At 34.6% G+C, this 23695-nt stretch overlaps 1 protein-coding gene across 1 annotated transcript in view; it reads left to right on the top strand.

Annotated features, from left to right (window-relative positions):
• DCDC1 (doublecortin domain containing 1) overlaps positions 1-23695 on the top strand; it is a 333033-nt gene that overhangs the window by 54682 nt on the left and 254656 nt on the right. The window contains exon 8 of the mRNA XM_054699296.1: positions 5009-5102. Within this exon, the coding sequence (XP_054555271.1) occupies positions 5009-5102 (94 nt within the window). The remainder of the gene's footprint in view (positions 1-5008; positions 5103-23695) is intronic.

A 23695-nucleotide genomic window follows, 5' to 3' on the forward strand; every position in this document is an offset into this window, starting at 1 on the left:
AATGATTTATTTGAAAAGCAAAATAAAAAGATTAAAATTAGGGCAATTTAAAAGTAATCTGGGCTATTTAATTATCCTTAAGAAGAAACCAATTAAGGATAAAATATTCAAGGAGTATGAATTAATAGATTACTTAGAAAATCTTCTGTGGTTATCTACTTCCTATTCACATTTTAATAATAAAATGCCACAACAACCACATTTCAAATTCACAGGAAATAATTGCTTTTATAAAACATAGTAGTGTTCATTACTAGTAAGAACAAATAATTTGATTTGGCACTCATACTATCACCTTTTTTATGAGAATAAGACAAATAACAGAGCAACAAATTTATCCCTAAGATTTGTCCAGAAAGAGTACCTATATATACTTGATGAGTACAAATTCAACCCAATCTGCCAGTGTCATCAGGTTAAAATAATAATCATAATTTTTATTATAAGTCATTGCAAAATGCTGGTCTAGTAGAGTTTTGCCCAGTACATGTTATCACACTTTAATTCTTTGAAAATTCATAATGTATTTCATAGTCTTTGAGCTCACAGAAGAAAAAAAAACCTGTAAAAACAGACTTCTTTTCTCAAAATATTCACTAGTGAAATTTTAGTTCTCTTCTACTGAATAAGCATTATTTATTATCAAAGGTGAAATATTTTTAATAATTCAATGAATTAATTTCATAACCATTTTCACAGTTTTCAGCTTGTTAAATTTCTTCTAAAATTCTTTTCTGGGTTCTTAATTAAATGGTTTGCTTCCTAGGTTTATATAGTTAATACAGTTGTAATCTATGTGCTATACAAATATTCATTGAATTAATTCCTCTTTTAAGGAACCTGGATCCCCACCCCCAATTTTAGTTAGCATGACTTTATCTGCAAATAATGAGAGAATCCTTATTTAAACAGACTTAAACAAGAAGGAAGCAAGAAATCCACGGCTAAAGTAGCTGTACACATAGTATGAAGGTTTACACTGTTATAAGGTCTAAATAGTAAGTATTTTTAATTTTATGGTCTCCATGGTTGCTGTTCAATGTTTGCTGTCATGAGAAAGTAGCCATAGAAAATATGTAAATGAACAGTATGGATATTTTCCAAGAATACTTTACCTGTGGGCACTGAAACTTGAACTTTGTATGCCTTTGAAGTGCCTCAAAATATCCCTTTTGATTTTTTAACACTAAAAAAATGTGTAAGTCATTTTTAGCTAACAAGCCATACAAAAGTAGGCTGTGGCTATAATTGGTCCATGGGGTATAATTTATTGACCCCTGCGACAGAGGATCTTTTGTAGAGAATGTGTGGGGAGGTATAAATCAGGACTTATACTTTTGAGGCTTGCCTCATAAAAAAATGTTAAAATGTATCAAGGGTCTCTGTCTTTGAGGAGGCTGGACATTGTTGGGTCTGAAGCTTTTTGACTACACTCACTTGACCTGGGGTTATATTGAGCTAAATAGACTTTCTTACTTGGATTGAGGTAGTAGCAAATCAAACTCAGAGATTGTAGATTATATAACCAAATACCCCTGTGGTGGATGTTTCAGAAGCAGCAAATTTCAGATGTGCCTGGGAGTAGAAGTGACTTCCAAATTGTAAATAAGTAGATTAAATTGAAAAGAGTTTGTGGAAAATCTCTTCCCAGGTACTTGTCAAGAAGAGTCTGGCTTTACAGCAGAATGGTTTTAAATTTCAGTATCAGTATCTTACAAACTAAGCATTAAGAAATTAATGAAACATGAATTTTTAACAGTAATATTTTAATAAGCTTAACAGGTACAAATCAGTGGAAATGTATTTTAATTAACCTTGATATTACAGTAAGATGACACTGTTATGTATTTTTCAATTGTGAATTATAAGAATGACCTTATAGGTAGAGGATTCTTTTCAGAGCTTTTGACAGAAGTTTATATTGGTACTATTTCATATCACTGATAATTTACTCTGAGAAAATGATTACTGAAGGCTGGCATTGCTTAAATGCTGTAAGGACCTTTAATCCTTAAAGTAGGAAAGAATGACAATGTTACTGATGCATTATTAATTTCTAGTATCTAATTTTCTAATGCCAGTTTTTAAACTCATTTAACTCATTAAACTTGGCTTGTAGAAACATTTTCATTAATGTTTTAGTACAATGAAAAGAGAAACCTTTGAGTTAGAATGCCATGTGATTTTATTTGACTGATTTTTTAAGACTAAAAGGCAACAATATTTGAGATAATTTTAAGGAATCATTGAAATTTTAGTGAAATAAATGGGACTATCTTTAAATAGTTCATATTTTACTTAGTTTAATTGGTGAATTATAGTCTTGCAGGATATTTAGATATTTAAACTCATTAATAACTAGGGAATATAATTTATACAAAGGACATCATTACATTTATTTAAAAAGATTTATTTATTTATTTCTACAAGCACTGGGTACAGTCAGAAGGGCGGGAGGGTGAGAGAATTCACTAGAGCCAGAGTGGGGAACAGAACAGGCAGACTTGACGAAATACACTGCTGAGGGGAGCAGCGGGCAGGCAGGAGAGGTCTGCGCACCATGTGGGAACCTCGCTGGTGGCCGGGGATCAAACCGATGCTGCAGAGGCTGCGGGCAGCTTTGCAGCCCAGTGCTCAACCGCTGCGCCACCAGGGGAGGCCCAGCATTACATTTTTAATAATACGTTGTAGTATTAACAAGTTGAACATTGAATATAAAGAATGGAAAGATAAAAGAATATGAGCACCCTAAGGAGGAGGCCATGTTTATTTACGGTATATGGGAACAATTATAGCTTCTTAATATTGGTCAAAGATAATTGACTAAGAAAGAATGTGTATTTTATTCCATGAGGATGATAGTGGTGGTAGTGGGAAAAGCATATTCTTTGAGCACAAAGTCATATGGAAGAAAGTGACCAGTAGGTGACAAAAGAGGGACAGATTTGCTAGTTGGTGACCAACTGTGTTAATTTCTTGAAGTATTAAAAAGAAAACCAAAATTGGAACCTATGCCAATGTCAGTCAATTATGGTCCACTTTCCTTGTTTGTCTGAAGCTGGTGTCTTCTGCTAATACCTTTTCTCTTATATTTTGAATATTGCTTTTCAAGCATCGTCAGTAAGGGTTTCAGTTCATGGGATAAGGATCTTAGGTCAGTTTGTGTCTTACAGTCACTTAAGACATTGGATCAAAAGAATGAAAGGGAAGGCAGATGGAATAATATTTAGATAGCCACCAGAGTTATTACCTTATTTGGGTGGTAAGTACTAATCCCTGTCAAGGGCAAGAAACTGGAAAGAGGAAGGGACAATGATGTTATTGGGGCTGTTCCAAGGAATTGAATTCCTGCATTGACTCATGCCAGGTAGGCAGATTGGAGCTCAATGGATTTGCTCCACCTCACATGGTTAATAATCACTTGTGGAGTACATTTCAATGCATTGTTATTTGAGTATTTAAGTCGGAGTGGAATAAAGGTTGAGAACTTATGATATAATTCAGGAAAAGTCAATTTATTAAGTTAAAATTTTCAGCTAAATATCTGTCTTTTAAATGCAAAACATAATTTGATATGGCAACTAGATAAAACATATCAGTTATAATGAAAATTGTTCTCCGGATTGAAAGTAAAACTTTGTCTTTATATACACATTAAGTTATTTAAATATGTCCATTGGCACAAAGAAAATTAGTTCCTTGAGCTAGGAGTAGGATTACCAACTCCAATTTTAAAGTAGGGATAAAAGTGGGCAGAAATTTAGATATGTGGTCAAAGCAATTGAAGGATGTTATTTTTACTAGTTACTTATAAATGAGCATTACCTTTCAATAGTTCTGTTGTGAAAGCAATAGTTTTTTTTATAGCTATGAATAGTAAAAATGGAAGACAGTACTTTGGATTTGGATTTGGAATGTATTTTGTATTTCTAGATAAATATGAATTCCATGTTTTGGAAATCACTTCTGAAAACCTAATGAAACCTGCCTTGGGCTACCTGAAATTCCCTCATTCCTCTCTATTATTTTTATTTTCCTTACTTAATTAGCAGAGCTTTTCTTTAACTGATACATGGTTAAGTCTTCCCTGCTTGATGTTGATGAAGTGACCATTACAAGAGCTACATCAAGAACAGGTCAAAACATCAAAATATTAAGAGCTTTACATATTAAAAGCCATTAAAAGTAAAGTTCTTGAGACTCATGCTAATAGAAAACCTTGAAATGTGGTTAATCAATTCCATTTTTTAGTATCCAAGCATTATGTTTTTTTTAAAGATTTATTTATTTATGCATACATAAGCTGGGATACAGGCCAGAGGTGTGGGGGGGGTGAGAGTATTCACCAGAGACTGTGGGGAACAGAACAGGCAGATTGACCGAAGTACACTGCTGAGGGGAGCAGCGGGTGAGTCAGGAGAGGTCTGCTGTGCCATGTAGGTTGCTCCCTGGCCGGCCGGGGATTGAACTTGTGCTGCAGAGGCTGTGGATTGCTTCATAGTGCTATGCTTAACCCCTTGCACCACCAGGGAGACCCCCAAGCATTATGTTATCAAGGTGAATTGTCATCAGACCATAATTTATTTTAGGACTCTTGGAAAGAAATTAAAAGATATTTTAAATTTTGAGAAAGTACCTTATATTCTAAATTAAAATAAAATAAACTAATGGAAGTAATATCCTTCCATTATACAATAAATGGGATATATAGGAAATAGTAAGATGAAAATCTACCCAATAATCAGCCATTTATAACATCTTTTAAATATGTTGCAGCTTCTTTTAAAAAATTTATCTGTGTATGTGCTTTTAAAGTACAATTGGAATCTGGCAATTTTCACTACCTTTTTCTATTTCATATATTTGAAACATTTTAACTCATTAAATTTTATTTTGCAATATAACTTTTAATAGCCATGTAGTATAGAAAGGACTTTACATGTGTATTCAGTTTAACCAGAGCTTATGGTAATAAATTATTTATAGGTTTTTTTTTTTTTCTGTCTAGGTTTTAGATACTTGTACCATGAAAATGAATCTAAATTCACCAGCCAGATATCTTTATGATTTGTATGGTAGGAAAATTAAAGATGTTTCAAAAGGTAAGTAGCAAAGATTTTGTAAACTATATTTCAAAATATATTCACATGATTTTTTACTATTGAAAGGGAAAACAGATTTACTAAAGCAATTTAATTTTAATATAAGTATGGCATCCCCATACAAAGGGAAGTCATGAAAAGGCCTTAAGGTTTTAGTAATCTTTTATTTCAACATGTCTTAGTTCATCTGGGCTTAGTTCATCTGGGCTATGTTAAAGAAAAATACCATAGACTAGTTGGATTCAACCACAAACATTTACTTCTCATAGTTACGGAAACTGGTAAGTCCAAGATCAAGGCACCATGAGATTCAGTGTCTGGTGAGTCATAGAGTCTGTCTTGTCGCTGTGTCTGCATGTTTTGTCATGAACAAGGGTGCTCTCTCAGGTCTCTTTCATAAGGAAACTAATTCCACTGTAAGTGCTATACCCTGGTGATCATTTCACCTCAAATACCATCACATTAGGGATTAAGTTTCAACATATAAATTTTGGAGAGACTCAAATATTCAATGTATTGCATAGCACAAGATTAGGTTTTTAAAGCAATGATGAGTAGTTTGACTTTGGTAGGCCATAATTTAATAAACAGAAGTCATTGATTACAATTCATGTTTAATAGATAATTTCTGTGGTATATAGTTTCCAAAGGTGAAAAATAAGCAATTGCCCTACTGTATGTGCAGATAGATTTTTAGTACGTTTTGGTTGACTTTTAGAGGTTTTTCAAGCATTAAAAAAATGTACTTTAAAACATTTTTATTGTATATCCTTGTTAAAATTTGAAATATCCACCTCTAGCTCTATGGGTTTGTCTCTTAAATACTATGAATTCAACATTTATTGAATTACTACTGGAGTAATTCATGCTCCTCACTTCACTTTTTAGTTTTTAGTATTTTATTTACATTTTATAACTTCAGTAGTGATTGATGTTACTTTGATAGTGCTATTACTACCACTATTTAATGTGCTACTGCTGTGGTCCTATCACTTTGTCTAAAACTAACTCTTTCGCTAACTCCATCAGTGAAATAAGCCAGAAAGAAAAAGAAAAATACCGGATGGTCTCACTTATAGCAGGAATTTAGAAAACCTAAATAAGGGACCAGGAAAAAGACTAATTATAATAAAGAAAAAGTCAAAATCAACAAGCAACTGTAAACCAGAGACATACTACAGGGGGTAGAGGGGAGAGGAGGGATTAGGACCAAAATAAGTGGGGGGGGGGTAGGATTTATATGGGGAATATAACCAAAATAAAAATGCATACATTGTGCAAAAATGAAAAATGATGTAAGAATTATATAAAAGAGAAAAAAAATAAAAACATAAAACCATCAAAAAAAAAAATAAAACTGAACTCCATATCCTGGAAGAGGGTCAAAAATATAAAGTGGCGTACTTTAACTTCAAGGCTAGGTCCAGACAACTTTTAATGATTTTAGCATATGAATATACTGGCTACTCCAGTTTGCTTCCTATATTCTTGTTCTATATAAAAGCAAACTGTCTCCTTGTTTATCATCCTTAATACTTACTGAATGATCATTTTGATATTTTGATACTTATTATTTATAGCTATTAATTTTTTTGTTAAGGATTTTTTGTGTATGTGTGTTCAGAAAGTAAATCTATTTTTCTTGGTCATTTTTAATGTTTGTATGAAATATAGTTAGTTTTCACTTAGGAGTTTTCAACTGTAAATTTCAGAGCATTTGTAGATAATTACCTATTATTCAGAATCATTAAAGTTTACTTGCCTGTATTACATATATAAAATAGCAAATCCATCCTTATTGTCCTTTTTCAGGGACTGAGGGTAGAGATCATTATAGATGATTGCTTTCTCTATTACACTGGCTAAAATTTTCTGTGTGATCAACCATATTTTATAATCACAAACTTTCATTAACAAAAGATAAATGGCTTGTTTTCTTAAGCACCTATCCAACTTTGAATCATTTAGAGCTCACCTGGACTCAAAAAACTAGTTTTGAGTTAGAGTTAAAACTATAGGGAACCCTGTTTATATTTATATTTAGAAAGTTGACTCTCCCTCCCCACCTCCAAATGTGAAATAACAGAATTACTTTTCAAAACAGAAATTTCCAACTCTGAGGAGTGATACCTCATGGATGGGGGAGACATTCAGTTTCATGCCTCATGCTTCACGTGTCCCAGAAGTGTGCTATTATCACATTTTAATGCATGCCTTGCCCTTTGTTTTTGCATACTTGTAAAAGCTTATGCCAGCTGAAATTAGCCTATGCAACTACTAACATGTGAAAGTATAACAAGTTCACTGGACTTAAAATACTTAAAGAAGCTAATCCTATTGGAGGAACTTCCAGTCTGTAGCACCCTAGTCACTTTACATTAGGTTTTTGCATTTCTCTTTTCATTATTAGTATGATTTTGTGCATCAAATAGGGTCTCTAAACTTTTATGGTCTAAGATTTTCTAAAATTCAACTTGGGGAAAGGTTAAGAGTTATTTTAAAATTATCTTTTTTTTTAAAGATTTATTTATTCATGCATACAAGAGCTGGGGTACAGGCCAGAGATGCGGGGGGTGAAGGGATGCACCAGAGACAGAGTGGGGACTGACTAAACAGAACAGGCAGACTGACTGAAAGACACTGCTGAGGGTGAGACAGGAGAGGTCTGCCTTGCCATGTGGGTTTCTCCCTGGCCGACCGGGAATGTAACTTGTGCTGCAGATGGCTTCATAGTCCTGTGCTTAACCCCTTGCGCACCAGGGAGGCCCCTTAAAATTATCTTTTAATTTGAATAAATCAGTGCTAATACTGATTTGATATGTGACTTTGCTTGCTTTCTTTGTATGAGAATAGAAAAATCATTTAATATTGTGTACTGTTAAGATCTAAGTAGTTACTTTTTATTTCCAAGCACAGATTAGAAGTGCAATTGTACCATGGATTAAGGAAGGCACAAGAGAAAATGAAACTGACATGCAAGACTGGGGGTGCCCCTTTCTGAGGAGGGTACGCCAGTGCAGCAGCCAAACCAAGTTCTTTTTTTCTTTCCTGCTGAGAGATAGAATTCTACTGCTACTCTATTGGACTCCATTAAAAACCACACATTCATCAACCAAACTTATATATTATACTGACATCATTCCCCTATTTTCTAGTCATATAGAATTATTTGATATTATAGAAGCACATAACAGTGGCAGGACATCATATATTGTCTGTTTTTAATGGGGTTGTTTATTAACACTCATTCCCCTTAACATTCCCCTCATTTTTTTAAAAAGATTTATTTTTATTTATACAAGAACTGGGGTACAGTTTAGAGGCAAGGGAGCGTGAGAGAATTCACCAGAGACAGAGCTGAGAGCAGAACAGGCAGATGACTGAAATACACTGCTGAGGGGAGCAGCAGGTGAGGCAGGAGAGGTCTGCTGCACCATGTGGGTTTCTCCCTGGCCAGCCGGCAATTGAACCTATGCTGAAGAGGTTGCAGACAGCTTCACAGTGCGGCCCTCAATCTGCTGTGCCACCGGGGAAGGCCTCCCCCAATTTTTTGTTCTGCAAATTTCTTTGACTTAAGTATTGCATATGGTAAACCAGAAGAGACACCCTTCCTCCATCCCACCAACCCTCTTCTTCCCCTCCTCTCACCTTGAAGATCTTCAGTCTCAGAACCTTCAGGAAGCTGTTTATTCCATTAACCAAACTTTAATCTTTTTTATTAAAGATTTATTTATTTATACATACAGGAACTGGGGTACGGGCCAGAGTTGCGGGTGGCGAGAGGATTTACCAGAGACAGAGTAGGGAACAGAACAGGTGGACTGACCGAAACACACTGCTGAGAGGAGCAGCGGGTGAGTCAGGAGAGGTCTGCTGCACCATGTGGGTGGGGCTCGAACTCGTGCTGCAGTGCCTGTGGCCAGCTTCATAGGTTGCGTCTTAACCCCTTGTGCCGCCAGGGAGGCCCCACTTGTGATAGTGTAAAATTTATCCCAGGATCCTGAAATGTGTTAAGATGATACATTAATTAAATTGATGATAAGATCATGCTATGGAACATTGAATGTTTATTTTCTATCCCAAATTATGCCAAGCAACATTGCCAAAATTGCTAGCTGGCAAGTTCTTTAGAGATTTTGCCATGAGATCAAAAGATAAGATTGATTCAACCACAAAACTCCAATACCATAGAGATTGCCCAAATTTAAATTTGAATATGAACTCTTCCCATTATCAAATGTTTTTGTGTGTGGAGAAATTAAATTCAAAGAATAAAATCTCAAAGAAATATGTCTAAATTAATTCCATATAGAAATTAGCTCCAAAATCATGTAATCTTACTTTTATGAGTTAAAATATGATAAAGGTTCCAATTCCTCAAGCTAAAATTCAAAAAAAATTAAAGTTGTCCCTAATTTCTTATGTTTCCCTTTGTTAGCCAGATCACTCTGTATTTCTGGTTTGAGCTGGAATTTTTCCAGCAGCTACTTTCCAGACTTCTGCAGTGGGTCTCTTCCCTCAAGATCTCACACACTGAATTGGGTCTACATCGACTTTCTCATGTGTTCTACTTCCACCTCAATCAAAAGATGATCACAGCCCCTTACCAGCACATTCAGAATAAAAGTTGATCCCTAGGTTCTAGTATGGGTAATCAACCAAAATGGTGTTTTCAGGATTCTTTGTTTGCCTTAATACAGGTCTGTGTGACTATTGGCCAAGACCATAGCAGAGACAAAGTGAGGGAAGGCAGAGAGGAGAAAACAGTCTTCTTATCAGTTTTTCCAAGACACCAGTCAATCTGTGCTGTTGAGCAAGGTCTAACCCTGTGAAGTAACTTGTTGGGAAGCAATTTTCCCCCAAGGCATTAAATATTTATAATAGTTTGAGGTGGAAAATTGATAAGCAGACCCTGTCTCCTCTTTCAAAGTGACTTCCTAAAATATTGGTTAATTTTTTAATTCCAGAGTCAGAGTCAAAATTCCCTTTATGCCAGTTATCATCTGTGGACAGGTTACTTAGTTTCTCTGAGAGTTAGTCTCTTCATCAGTGAAATAGGGATTATTGTACTTACGTAGGTTGTTGGTTGTTGTAAGGATTAGGTGATTTGTATGTAAAGTTCTTAGAATAAGTGCCTGATACTTAGGAAGAATTATATAACATTGTCACCATTTATTGCTGTTATCATCATCATCATAAAGGGTGCTGAGAGTATTGCATTCTTGCAGTATTTGGAGATTCACCTTGGTAGTAGTCTTGGTCATAAAGATTTGTTTGAATTGCTTTGTTTTTTCCCTTTGTAAAGTATCCCTATAATCTTAATGTTCTTTTCCAAGTCCCATGTTTCTGGATCCTATGATGACCCAAGGGTAGGCCCTGTCTGGTGGCATAGGTCTTACCTTGTCTCTGCAGCAGTATTTTCAATCATGGGTCACAATGGCTGCTGTAATGACCTCTTAACTATGGAATTGTTGGTGCCTGAGAAACCTACTTCATGTGGACACCTTCCTCTTACCCCTACCTCAGTTCCATTTGGAGATTAGCTTTTGGTGAATTAATGAGTTGAAATAGCTGTTCATGTTTCTGAGACTCATGCACTTAGATGCACATTAGGGACCAACACTACCACCGTTGCTCCTCAAGACTTAGTTTTCCCTCAGGTTTTGAACTTGAGTTAATGCGTCTGTCCTTCTTTTCCACAGTGGATAAGATTTCTCTCTACTGTATGCCTATTCCCTTCAGAAAAGTTCCATTCTTTAGTATGTTTGGGGCTGCATTTTTCACTCCAGCTCTTTTTTTTAAATTTTACTTTCTGGTCCATACTTGTGTTTTTCTAATGTATTTCTTTAGATATTTTTCTTGCAGGATATCTCATAGTGAGAGAGATGAAGTCAATATGTTCCAAGTTTGTCAATAGCATCCTTTGTTGAAACCAGTCTTATCCATTTTCACCTCCCTGAGTTAAATAGTCCTACCCAGGATGTATTTTTCCCACAGTCTGACATCTAATTTTGTTCTGGACTCCTTGATCTATTATTGTTCTGCCTGGATCCCCTATAACAGGATTTCTGTTGCTATTGCCTTTTCTTAATCTTAGGCCCATACATTTTTTGAATTTTCTAGATATATTTTTTGAGTATTTTATGCTAATTTTCCTGGTATTCTCCAATTTGTTCATGTTTTATGGGTACTCTTTATATAACTGTCCCAAACTCAAAAGAGATTTTCCGCCTGCTCTATTAACATAAATGTCACCTCTTCACAGTATTTGAGATCTGGCACCTCTGACAGATTGTTTTGAGTGAGCCTTCTGAGATCTGATCTTTATTTTTCCATTAGTTCTCCTCACCCCCGTTAGTGTTTCTCACTTTGTAACAGTTATTTTCCCTTTTATAATAACCTAAGAGTAGTTAGATTTGGATGTACTTCCCGTGTCCTCACAACTGGTCTTCAGGATTTCAGCTTCTCTCTTTTTTGTAAAGATTTATTTATTTATGCATACAAGAAGTGGGGTACAAGCCAGAGGTGTAGGGGGTGAGAGATCCACCAGAGACAGAGTGGGGAACAGAACAGTCAGATCGCAGAAATGCACTGCTGAAGGGAGCAGTGGGCGAGTCAGCAGAGGTCTGCTGCGCCATGTGGGTAGCTCCCTGGCCGGGGATCCAACTTGTGCTGCAGTGGCTGCAGATAGCTTCAGAGGTTGCATCTTAATGCTTGTGCCATCAGGGAGGCCTGTTAGATGTATGTGCTCAGACCATATGTTTACCTTTATGCCAAACGGAGGTCTCTTTTTTCCTCTAGCAAATTAATTTTTTGGTTGTTATTGTTGTATTTTCATGCATACGCTAATCTATTGTGACTATAAGATTGAAGTCCATTTTATAAACATTTTATTTTCTCTTTAATTTTGTTAGCAGTCGGATTCCTAGGTTTGCAATATTTTCTTCAAGTTGTTTCTCTACCTTGACTGAAGAAGATAGTGTTCTTTTTAATAATAAATTTCCCATTTTTCTATGAGTGAAACTACAGTTTGGGTTTCTGAAATTTAGAACCATGGTCAAAATTTATATGATAAATTTAGAACCAACTTCGATTGGAGGTTACTTTAAAAGCTTTTGGACAGGGCCTCCCCGGTGGCGCAGCGGTTGAGCGCTGGGTTGCGAAGCTGCCCACGGCCTCTGCGGCGCCGGTTCGATCCCCGGCTGCTCCCCAGCCACCGGAGGAGGGTCCCACATGGCGTGCAGACCTCTCCTGCTGCCCGCTGCTCCCCTCAGCAGTGTACTTCGATCCTTCTGCCTGCTCTGCTCCCTGCTCTGGCTCTGGTGAATTCTCTCACCCTCCCGTGCTTCTGACTGTACCCAGTGCATGTATAAACAAAACAAAAAAAAAAAAAAAAAAAAAAAAAAGCTTTTGGACAAGCCATATGATTTGCCTTAGAGGTAAATCCTTATGACCTTAAATTTGTCAATGAATTCTTAGGCATGACACTAAAAGTATGCACAATGAAAGAAATGATTATGTAAATTGAACTATGTTAAGTTTCAAAAAATTATGCATTAAAGGACACTGTCAAAAACTAAAGCAAATGGGCCTCCCTGGTGGCGCAAGGGGTTAAGTCTCAGCATTATGAAGTTATTGGCAGCCAAGGCAGCATGAATTCAATCCCTGGCCAGGAAACTAACCCACATGGCACAGCAGATCTCTCCTGTCTTGCCTGCTGCTCCCCTCAGCAGTGTATTTCAGTAGATCCACCTGTTTTGCTCCCCACTCTGTCTCTGGTGAAATCCTCTCACCCCCCAACTCTGGCCCACACCCAGCTCTTGTATGCATAAATAAATAAAATGAATCTTAAAAAAAAAAACAAACAAAAAAACTAAAGCAAAAATCCTAAAAATGGGAGAAAACATTTGCAAATCATGTATTTGATACTGGTTTAATATCCAGAATATATGAAGAACTTATACTAAAAAATGAAAAGACAAACAGCACAATTTTAAAAATTGGATCAAGGACTTATACTAGCTATGTCATATGTTATTTCGCTGATTCATCAGCATGTGCTGTATAATCCTTCCACCGGGAAGGGCATTGAAAATCACATGGTAAGCCGGACATGAAGTGAGCTGGGAAGTATAATTTTCCTTTAGGGCAGGGCAACAAATATTGTGGATAATAATGGGATGCATGACATTGTAACCCAAACTGTGTTGGTTATGAATAGCAGTGTAACAAATTACCCCAAAACTTAAAGCAACAGACTTGTCTTGTTTTACAATTTTTGTGCATCAGTAATTCAGACATGATTTAACTGGGCCTTCTGATTCTGAGTCTCTCACAAAATTTCAATCAAGGTGTCAGCTTGCAAAATTTCAAAATATTACTTAAATCCAACTTTATTTTATCAGTCCTCCCTTTTTATAAATTTCGATACTTTGTATCTGTACAATATCATAGCATTTGTTTATATAGTATCTTTATTTTATGTATGGGATTTATTTCTCTAACTTTATGTTATAGTATTTGAAGCATGGTAATTGATGAAACATACTTTTTAAATGAATGAATTAAAATTTTAAAATATTTATTAAATTAGATTTGCTATGAATTACCCACTCTTAACTAATTTTTTGGCAGTTCTCACTAAGATTAGTGACTCACCAACCACTCTATGAACAGTATTTTGCCATATACCACAGAACTTTAAAAGCTTGACGATTCTCATTTACTACATGGGAGTGCAATATTAAAGCAAATAGTGAGAACTTATTTTTTACCTACTTCAGAGTGGTGCTACTGATTACTTTGAATTTCAGCAAGGTTTTTGGTAATTGTTAAAATCTCCCTTTGTCATGAGTCCCCTCTAATTCATCTTCAACACGTATCCATTCTGTCACTGCTTGTTCCATTTATGACTGCTATAATTTCTTTTGTATAACACTTCTTTCATAGATCATTGAAATCTAGTCTGTCAAACATTTATCTTAGCTCTTGAATTTGCCTTCTGGAGTTATTAATATAAAATTCTTGTCTGTAAATACCTTTCAAATATTTAATCATATATGATTTAAATATTTTCCAAGTTAAATATCCCTAGTCTCCCCAACTATTTTTCTAGTTCTTCACCATCATGGTCACCGTTCTCTGTTCTGGGTATAACTTTTGTGATGTTCCTTTTTGTGGGAACCCATATTGTACATAATGTTCTGAATCACTACAAATGAAGTAGCCCCTCCTCTTCTCCTCTTTTAATGTCAGTATATAACCTATTAACTGTGTGATTATTTCTATTAGACACATCATATCCTTGATCTATATTGAAAGCAAAAACTAAAGACCCCCAATTTTTGTTCACAATTTGCTTTTAACTCCTTTATCCTTTACTTGTACTACTGTTCTTATTTATTTTTTTTTTTTTAGATATGAGACTGTAGTTTGTACATTGATTCCTACTAAATTTCTACTTAAAAAATTTCTTATTTCATGGTTTAGCCTGGTAAGAACTTTTCAAATATTTAATCTGTCACCCAGGGATCAACAATTTCTAAGTACTATAGAGGCTAAGTATTATAAACAGATGTTGCCCTTTTCTGGGTAGCATTGTGCTTAGATGCCTTTTGATGATGTCAGTGGTTAATTTACAACACTGAGAGTAAGTTTAATGAAATGTATCTTTCTCCTTTTATGCCCTAAAAATGCCAAGTACTGCCCTTGAATTGCTAGTACTGCTTCTCCTCTGCTATGCAATGGTTCAAATAGTTTTAACTATGGACATAACATTGCTTTCAGGTCCCAAATAGGGACAACTCTGTGTGTGTGTGTGTGTGTGTGTGTATCCCTACTCTGATTCATTTTAATACTTTTTCCAAGAAAGAAATTGCATCTGTGATAACTTCTTTCACCTTGTTTGGGATACTAAGTGACACATTTCTCTATCATTTCTAGAGAGATACATTTAAAAACTAGCAGTCATGAATTCTAAATAGAGGACTTAATTAGTAGCTTTGCAGATCTTATAAGTTCTGCCTTATTGCAGATATACTTGTTTATCTGGGAAGGGCCATGCAGATTTAGCATTATCTAACTTGAAGAGAATAGATGTTGGCCACAGACTATAGGTACCTACTTCCTGTGGAAGAAATATGGTCATGTTCTGGTATTGGAGATGGAGATCGTAAGCCTCAGGTGGGAATTTCCCATATGGTATCCCTCTCTGCTTATTAAATATTTGTTTTATATGTGAATTGACCCATGTTGGGTCAATTAGTAATTATTGTTTTGTTTTTGGGTCAATTTGTAATTATTGTTTATTTTTTCAAAAGTTCATAAACTGTTTATTTTGTTATTTATTTTAGAGCTTGCAAGCATTAAGATCAAACTAATTCCTAAATATTTTCTTTAAAATAAAGTATATGGCCTCCCCGGTGGCGCAGTGGTTGAGCGCTGGGCAGCAAAGCTGCCTGCAGCCTCTGCAGCGCTGGTTTGATCCCCTTCTGCCGGCGAGGGTCCCACATGGCGCGCAGACCTCTCCTGCTGCCCGCTGCTCCCCTCAGCAGTGTATTTCATCAGTCTACCTGTTCTGCTCCCTGTTCTGGCTCTGGTGAATTCTCTCACCCTCCTGCGCTTCTGACTGTACCCAGTGCTTGTATAAATAAATAAATCTTAAAAAAAAATAAGGTATATTTACATGGAAAGAGATTAGACTTACAGTTGTAAACAAAATGTGGTATATACAGATGTTAGTTTATATGCTGCACACTTGAACCTGTATAGTGTTAAAACCAATGTTATGTCAATAAAAAAATTTAAAAGGGAAAAGATTAAGTACATTTGCCTCCCTTCCATCCCTGGATCTCTTTCCCATAAATATCTTTATTCTTCAGATTTTATAAAATGTGAAAACATGACCTTTTGTTGAAGAGGGATGCTAGGTACCCATGGTTATTAATCAACTTTTAAATTGCTCTAGCATATATTGGGATATAGGGTGGTAGCCAGCTGAGGCCCACTTTGTGTAGGAAAGTCCCCACTGAGACATCTTCAGATATTCCTCAGTGCATGCTTTGACTTGGTTTAGGTTGACTCAGACATGGAACTCAGGGACTAATGATTTCCACTCATAAAGCTGGGGCTGCTCTTGTTGCTTGGACAAAAGCAGAAAGTCCCAAATAAATCATTGATTTTCAATTCTACTACTGATCTATAGGGAATATTAGGAAATTTGTTTAGGCTTGACTCAAAAAGGTTTTTTAGTGGCGGTCAGAGACCTCCCCATTATAATTGGATCACTGCCATCTTTTATTAAATATGTGAATGCAGAATTATGTGATAGGAACATTCACAAAGCTGTATATTGTGCTCGTAGATTCTTTAGTATCTGTCAGAGCTTCTCTTTTGAAGACTTTAAAACATAGACTCTTTTATATGTATGAAGATATGATAACACCTCATAGGTTTTGTTGGGCTAAACTTGCTTTGGTATTTATGTAATTTTTTAGCCAAGTCCTTGATTTTCCCCCCTTCTCTTGGAGTTTTTTATTCTAGAGTGTTGTTTTTATGTCTCTTATTTTTCTTTTATCTTTTTGAACTTTAGCACTAAAAATCTTGCTCTGGTTCTAATGACTTTTCAAAAATCTTAGAAGTTCATTATTTCAGAAATTATAATTGCTAAATGAAGACAAAAAATAGTTTAATTGTTATGACCTATTATAAAACAGCTTATTTTTTTAACAAAATTTTTTTTTTTAAAGATTTATTTATTCATGCATATAAGAACCGGGGTACAGGCCAGATGTGCAGAAGGGTGAGAGGATTCACCAGAGACAGAGCAGGAAGCAGAACAGGCAGACTGACTGAAATACACTGCTGAGGGGAGCAGCGGGCGAGACAGGAAAGGTTTGCCTCGCCATGTGGGATCGAATCCGCGCTGCAGAAGCTGCAGACAGCTTCACAGCACTGCGCTCAACCGCCTGCACCACCAGGGGAGGCCCAAATTTTTTTTTTTTTTTTTTTAACAAAAGTCTTTCTAAGACTTTCTAGAGGAGAAATAAAATAGACAAAAATATGTAAAAATACCAATTATGGAAGAGTTTGCTTTTGTGAAACAAACACTGAGAAATAAATGTCAAAAGGAAGCTTTCCATTGTATGTTGAAACTGCGACATTTCAGTTTATCACGTTTAAACATAAAATTTTTCGTGATATATATTTCATGTGCTAAATAAAATGTTTAAATATAATTAATATGTTGGCATTACTTGCATTCAAGGAGACCAATACAATTTTACCCATATTAGCTGACTCAGATCTCTCTGAATTAGGTATATGTGTGATGGGTATTATTATTATTCCTGCTTTTGAAACTAAAAAGGAAACAGAGAAAAGAAAAGAATTCAGTGACTTTTTTAGATTTGTGTAAGTTATGACTGTGCAATGTAAAACTAGAATTTTGAGACATTTTGCTTTGAATGTTGCTTACACATGTAAAAGCTTTGTATATGTGATTTTGTTCCTAAGTTTTAGTGTTTTCTATTATATCTTTTCCTACTGGGTCAAAAGTTAATTGGTGCCTCAGTTAACACCATTTGGATTAAGCTTTTCTGAATGGTAACAGAAATAAAAAATAATAATGTGTCAATTATTACAGCAAGCAATTATATAGTGTCACTTCTAAAGGTCTTTACTTCTAATATTTTTGTTTATTTTATTGTTTCATTCAGTGTACTTTCCAAAACTAACCTTAATATACTACTTTAAATGTTTATTTGGAGCTTTAAAGTTTTCAAAAGCAGGTCACATATATTTAGTTATTATGCATTGGTACAGACCACAGTCACATAAAAAGAGATAAGGTATAATTAATTCTCAACACTTCTTTAAGTAATCACAAAGTTGCACATATACCAATTCAATTATTTTATATTATTTTAGATGCCCAAGTAATTGAGTTCACAAAATACTTGTATTTTCAAAGACATACACTTTTTTTGTTGTTGAGGGGAAAGACGAGACTCAAACAATAGAATACCAGCTTATTTCTACTTGTATAAATCAAGTTATTTAAATAAATGAATTGTGTATGCTGACCTGTTCTACCAATGTGCTACTGGGGGTGTATGAAAAAAAGATGTGCATGGCGGTGGAAGTAGAAAGAGGCATAAAGCGTATTGGAAAACTACCAAATGTCCCCTGCAAATGGGCCCTATTCAGAATCAGTAAGCGTATGATGAGTGAAGTGGTTTTGAATATCGCCTTTAGATTCCATGCTGTTACAAGGCCAGCCCTGAACATGGCAACTCTTATTTCCACACACAGTACCTCTTCACTCTCAATTTAACCCCAAAATCTGATGAACCCATTACTCCATACTTGATTTCATGGAACAAGGAGTAGATATAGTTACAAATGATCAATCACAAGCCGTGAACCAAAGCAGCAAGGCATTAACAATTCACACCATTTCGGTCCACTTGCTCAAGCAGAAGATGTGCCAGCATATTTAATGCACAGCTACTTCGTTCAGTTTAAGAAAAGACATGACTCAGGCTGTATTTTCAAAATGGAGGAGACTTTCTTAGATTTCTTATTTCCAAAGCCCCAATGTCAATTTTCACCCACATATCAGCAATTAAAATAACTAGGTGTTGTGTAAAGGTCACAATGTCTAAATTAAATTTTACTCAGATATGGAACAATATGACCTATGAAATTCTTCTCCCCAATGCATCCTCATTCTGTTTGATCCTATCATACAAATCAATGTCTCTTGCAGCAGTATTATAACGCTGTAGACCCCACAGGCAACATGCCGTCAGTTTAATAGGATCAGTGAAAAACTAAAGCAGCTGTGAAAGATTGTTCTAAGTATAGCAATTGTATGCTTGTCATTTTGTTCAGTGGAGGAAAAATCCAAATTTGGGTAGGCATCAGTATTTAAAAAAACAACTGCTTAATCTTTTCTCATAAGTACCTTTGGGACAATGAGATTTGACATATAGCATATACACAAAAGTACACAGTAGCTGTAAGTTTAATTTTGTTTGAATGAAAATATACTGATATAAATCAAGCAATGTAGGAGACAGTATGCTCTCCATCATTCCAACCTTCCCAGCAGACCAGACTTTTGAGTGGTGTCTGCTGTTGTCCGGGACTGGAGCTTTTCAGCTATTACCTAAAACTAGATAAGGAGCATTAGAATACACACATGCCTTGGCATTAGCTCAAACTCCCCCAGACATACTTCACAGATGTAGAAGCAGTCAAATCTCAGTAACTTTTAAGAACTTTTTAGATCAAATTTATTTTTAAAAATTTGAATTAAATTGATGGGAAAATCTCAGATGTCCTGATGTAATTCTCAATGGTGTTCTGTTAACAATAGCTGAGTATTTTTGAGACAGATCTGAAATTTGCTGCCAAAGAGCACTAGAACTTTCCTTATAGGTATTATTGCTCTGGGTAGTACTCTTTTTTCCATAGTCTCAGATACTCTGATTGAAATGTGAAAATTAGAATATTATGTAAATGATGATTTTAGATATTCAATTCACATGAATTTTAATTTCTAATTGGAAATAGGTTATTAAAGCCCTTTGTTGTTTCTGGGGCTTTAAAAATATATTAATAAACAAGATCTCTTTTTAGCTTTCCATATTCTATTCAAATGCAGTAAGCAAAGTGCCTCTTTTAATGTAAATGCTGCTTTTGCAGAAGGATGTATATTCCCTAGGTACAGAACTTGACAAAATATTCCAGTCTATATATACTTGATAAGTTCATTAACTTGGTGGTTTCTCATTAGAGGGACTTTTGGCTCCTTTTTAAAAACTCTCGCACTACTTCCATCAAGAATCCGAATAAATTCAAGCTTCTTATCAGTGCTAACGTGTTTTATTATAAAGTCCTCTTGAAAGCTGAACAGTTTATTTTTTTGAATAGCATTTAACTCATAGTGTTTAGTGTGCTTAAAGGGGTTATTTATATTATTTAATGTAGCTATATAAATAATTATAACATTATTATTTAAAATAGCTATTTTGACTTTCATATTATTGCTTTGTTATTTTAGTTTTGTTGTGTGTGTTTTTCCATAGTAGTGTGATTTGTGACAGGGTAGGAAAGGCACATTAGTATTTTCCAAGGATTTTATAAATAGCCACGTCTGGCCTTTTCCTGACTAGTTAATATTTCCTTGCCAAATCATATTTTGTTTTTATATTTTACTCCTTAGTTTTCACAATAATTTGATAGGAAAAATGAAAATAAAGCAATCTTATATACTCTAAATGTGCTTCAGGTTTTGGTATATTTATCAAATTTTCATTAGATTAGAAAGTTACAGTTTCTAAGGGATGTTTGTAGTTGGACTCATAGTTTTAAAACTCATCTTAAATACTGTCCACAATATATCCAAAGTACTATTTATTCATCCATTAAATTTTTATTGGGCACTGTTTTTTTTTTTTTACCAAATTGAGAAATATCATGACCGCAAACTCCAGAAGGTTTGAATTTCCTGAAGGATGGAAGTTGAGAGGAGACTATAGGAACTAATACATATTAAAAGGTATGGATAATGCTCTGGGAAGCACAGAGGATATAAGTAACAGGACATTTTGCCGGAGGAGGTAACACTTGATATGAGTTTTGAAGGACATGAAGAATATATTAACAGGTGGCAAAAGGAGGAAAGAAATGAAGGGGAAATGAAACAACATGCATGAGAAAAGTATCTAGCCATTGATAGTTTTGAAATTAATTTAACTACTATTTCTAATCATCTCTGTTTACCCATGATGCTCAGTATTAACTCTACCCAATGAAGTCACTCCTTTAGGGCACAGATCTGTTTATTCTGCACCATGGGTCTTTATTCCATGCCCACTGGAAATATTGAATTAACTTTTGAATTGCCTATAGTCATAACTAGAGAATGAACAAAACAGATAAAAAGCAATCATCCATGTAAATTTTCAGTGGTGGAAATTATCCCAGTGGAATGATCACATTTGACTGATCTATGCATATTGATAAATTTAAGGAATGATTAATTTCCAAGTCATTTATCTAATAAAAATGTTGAGAACTTGCTTAATGAAAATATTGAAGTTACAGAAAAAGCAGAGTTCTTGTCACTATCGTGTCAGTAGGAAAAAAGAGGTAGCACACCTGTAATAAAGTCTTCAAACATAAGAAATTAAAAAAGTTGTGTTTAGGTAAGCACACAAATATTAAAGGGACACAGGCTAATAGGAGCCAGCTAACCTTCTTGAATTGGATAAGTATTTCTGAGTATGTTTAAAGGAGAAGCTCATGGTTTGGAAGGACAAACAAAATAATATGCTGGAGTTTATTTATTTCTTGGGAAAGCCATTTTCCCCCCCATTGGCTATCTACTATGGCCTTTGCTAGTTCAGAGCAATATCTAAGTTTATGCACTTTCTAAAGCTGAAAATCATCTATTACCTGTTCTAAATCATTGCCCTTATTTCTTTCATATCTTTATGACAGTCTTCCTTAACAGAATGCAGTTTTACTTAAGAATTTGACAAAAAAAAAACACCTCTGTATAAAAAAGAAAAAAAAAAACATTAGTTAAGAATACTTGTACTTCTTCTTTCTTACAGGATATTATGAATAACCACTAAAAATACGTAATGATTCATACTAATGTTAAAAATCTACAGTTGTATTTGAAAAGTCAAGTGACTTCTATTTTTTAGTAAAAAATTTATTGTATTTCATAACTATCATCTTGGAGCAAGGCTTCTTTTCTTTGGAGAGTTCTTTCATTCTGAGTGATAAATTTTATTTTTTCAAAATACTAGGCTGACTTATACTTCCTTTCTAAGTACTTAGGCATATCATTTTCTTATGTTTTCTGTACCTTCCTAGTTAGTGGAAACATTGTTTGTTCTTGGAGTGTGCTTTGTCTTCCTTTTCAAGAAGATCATCAAAGTTACTAGTTTGCAGCTTCCAAAAAGAAAGAGCCTTCTAATCCCTAGTTCAGAGGCTAACCTTTATTAGTGCTCTATTGGTTATAATGAGGACCCTGCTTCCAGCAGGGAGATTCTAGAATACTGAACAGATTATTTAACAAGTTCAGAGCAGATTCTGAGGTCCCTTCTAAAACCTGCTTGTGAATACTGCTTTCTTTGCTTTGCTATTTCTGGTTTCCATAGTATTCCTAATTACATAAATCATGTGGAGCATGGGAGCGATTTTCCATCCAGTATCAATTCTGACTTTGCTTAACATTTTGATATAGTTTGTATTTTTTTTCTAAACAGTGCTTTTTTCTTAAATTCTTTTGGAGGGTAAAAATTCTGTAAATAAGTGGGGTTTTGTGTTAGAAGATCTATGAAATTCTTTTTTGGGGCCCCTTGGATTGCCATAAAGCATTCAAAAGTTATTTTGTGAGAAGCATAGATGAATAAGGCTGAAAGACTAGAAAATATGATAACATTTTCTTAAGTTTAAATTGAAAATTAAATCTAGGATTATCTACTTCTCTATTTAACTTGATAAAAAATGAACAATTATTTATGTAATTCTTCCATTTTTCAAAATTGTTTTAAGTGTAATGAGTGCCTCTATTAAAGTGTACAGATTAAAATCTAACAAATAATACTTTAGTTAATTAGAAGTTAACTAAATGCAGTAATTATTCTTTAGCTATGTTTCTTTAGGAAAAATTGTAATCAAGTGTGATTTGTATTTTACTTTTTATATTGAAGAGTTATAATTCTAAAAAGTTTATTTCTCCTTTATTTCTTTTAAGACATATGATCATATTTTTCAAAGTTAGTATATCTAATGATAAAACTTAGAAAAGCAGTTGCTTCAAGAATATAAAAATGATTTGATATATCAATTATAGGAATTTATTTTACAGGCTGGATGAATGAATTTTATGCACACATCTGAATATGTCTAAATAGTTATTGGGTCATAATTTTCTCTTATTTTTATATATTGTAGTCTTAGAAAGTCTTACACTCTATGTCTGACATCTTCCTTGGTGTTGAATATATTAGAAGGGATTCAGATTGCTCTTTGGTGGAGAGTTACAGAACTTAGTTATGCAATAAAATGCATAACTTTTTTACTAAGAGCAAAATTCAGCAGAATACCACTAGCAATTTGCATAACTCAACCTCTCAGCAGCTTGGCTGAATCTAATTGTAATTCAGTTTCCAGATTGCTAAACTAGGCCTCTCTGCATAAAATATGCAACATATAACATAACTAGTGGCACAAACCTATTTTCTTTGCTGGTGACCATTTAATTTCTCTTTTAGTAGAAATACATATCAGAATAAAGTAGTCAAGCCCTGTAGTTATCTTGTATGTTTATGTTTGTCACATGTGTACTTAAAGACCAAGTTAAAAAAAAAGACATCCTTTCATTTTCCTGGGTTCCTAAGTGTGCCTAAGATTTTTAAAAATACTTTTATTTCTGGCTTTTCAGAAGGAAATTGAATCTTGAAAAATATTAGCTAGCTGCCATGTTATTTGATTATTTTATACTAGAAAGACTTTATAAGCTAATCGTGTGAAAAAATGTATAAACATGTCTGTCAGGTACATATGGA

This window comes from Talpa occidentalis, unplaced genomic scaffold (genome assembly GCF_014898055.3).
Source record: "Talpa occidentalis isolate TD23 unplaced genomic scaffold, MPIMG_talOcc4v2.1 talOcc4.3, whole genome shotgun sequence".
Classification (NCBI taxonomy): Eukaryota; Metazoa; Chordata; class Mammalia; order Eulipotyphla; family Talpidae; genus Talpa; species Talpa occidentalis.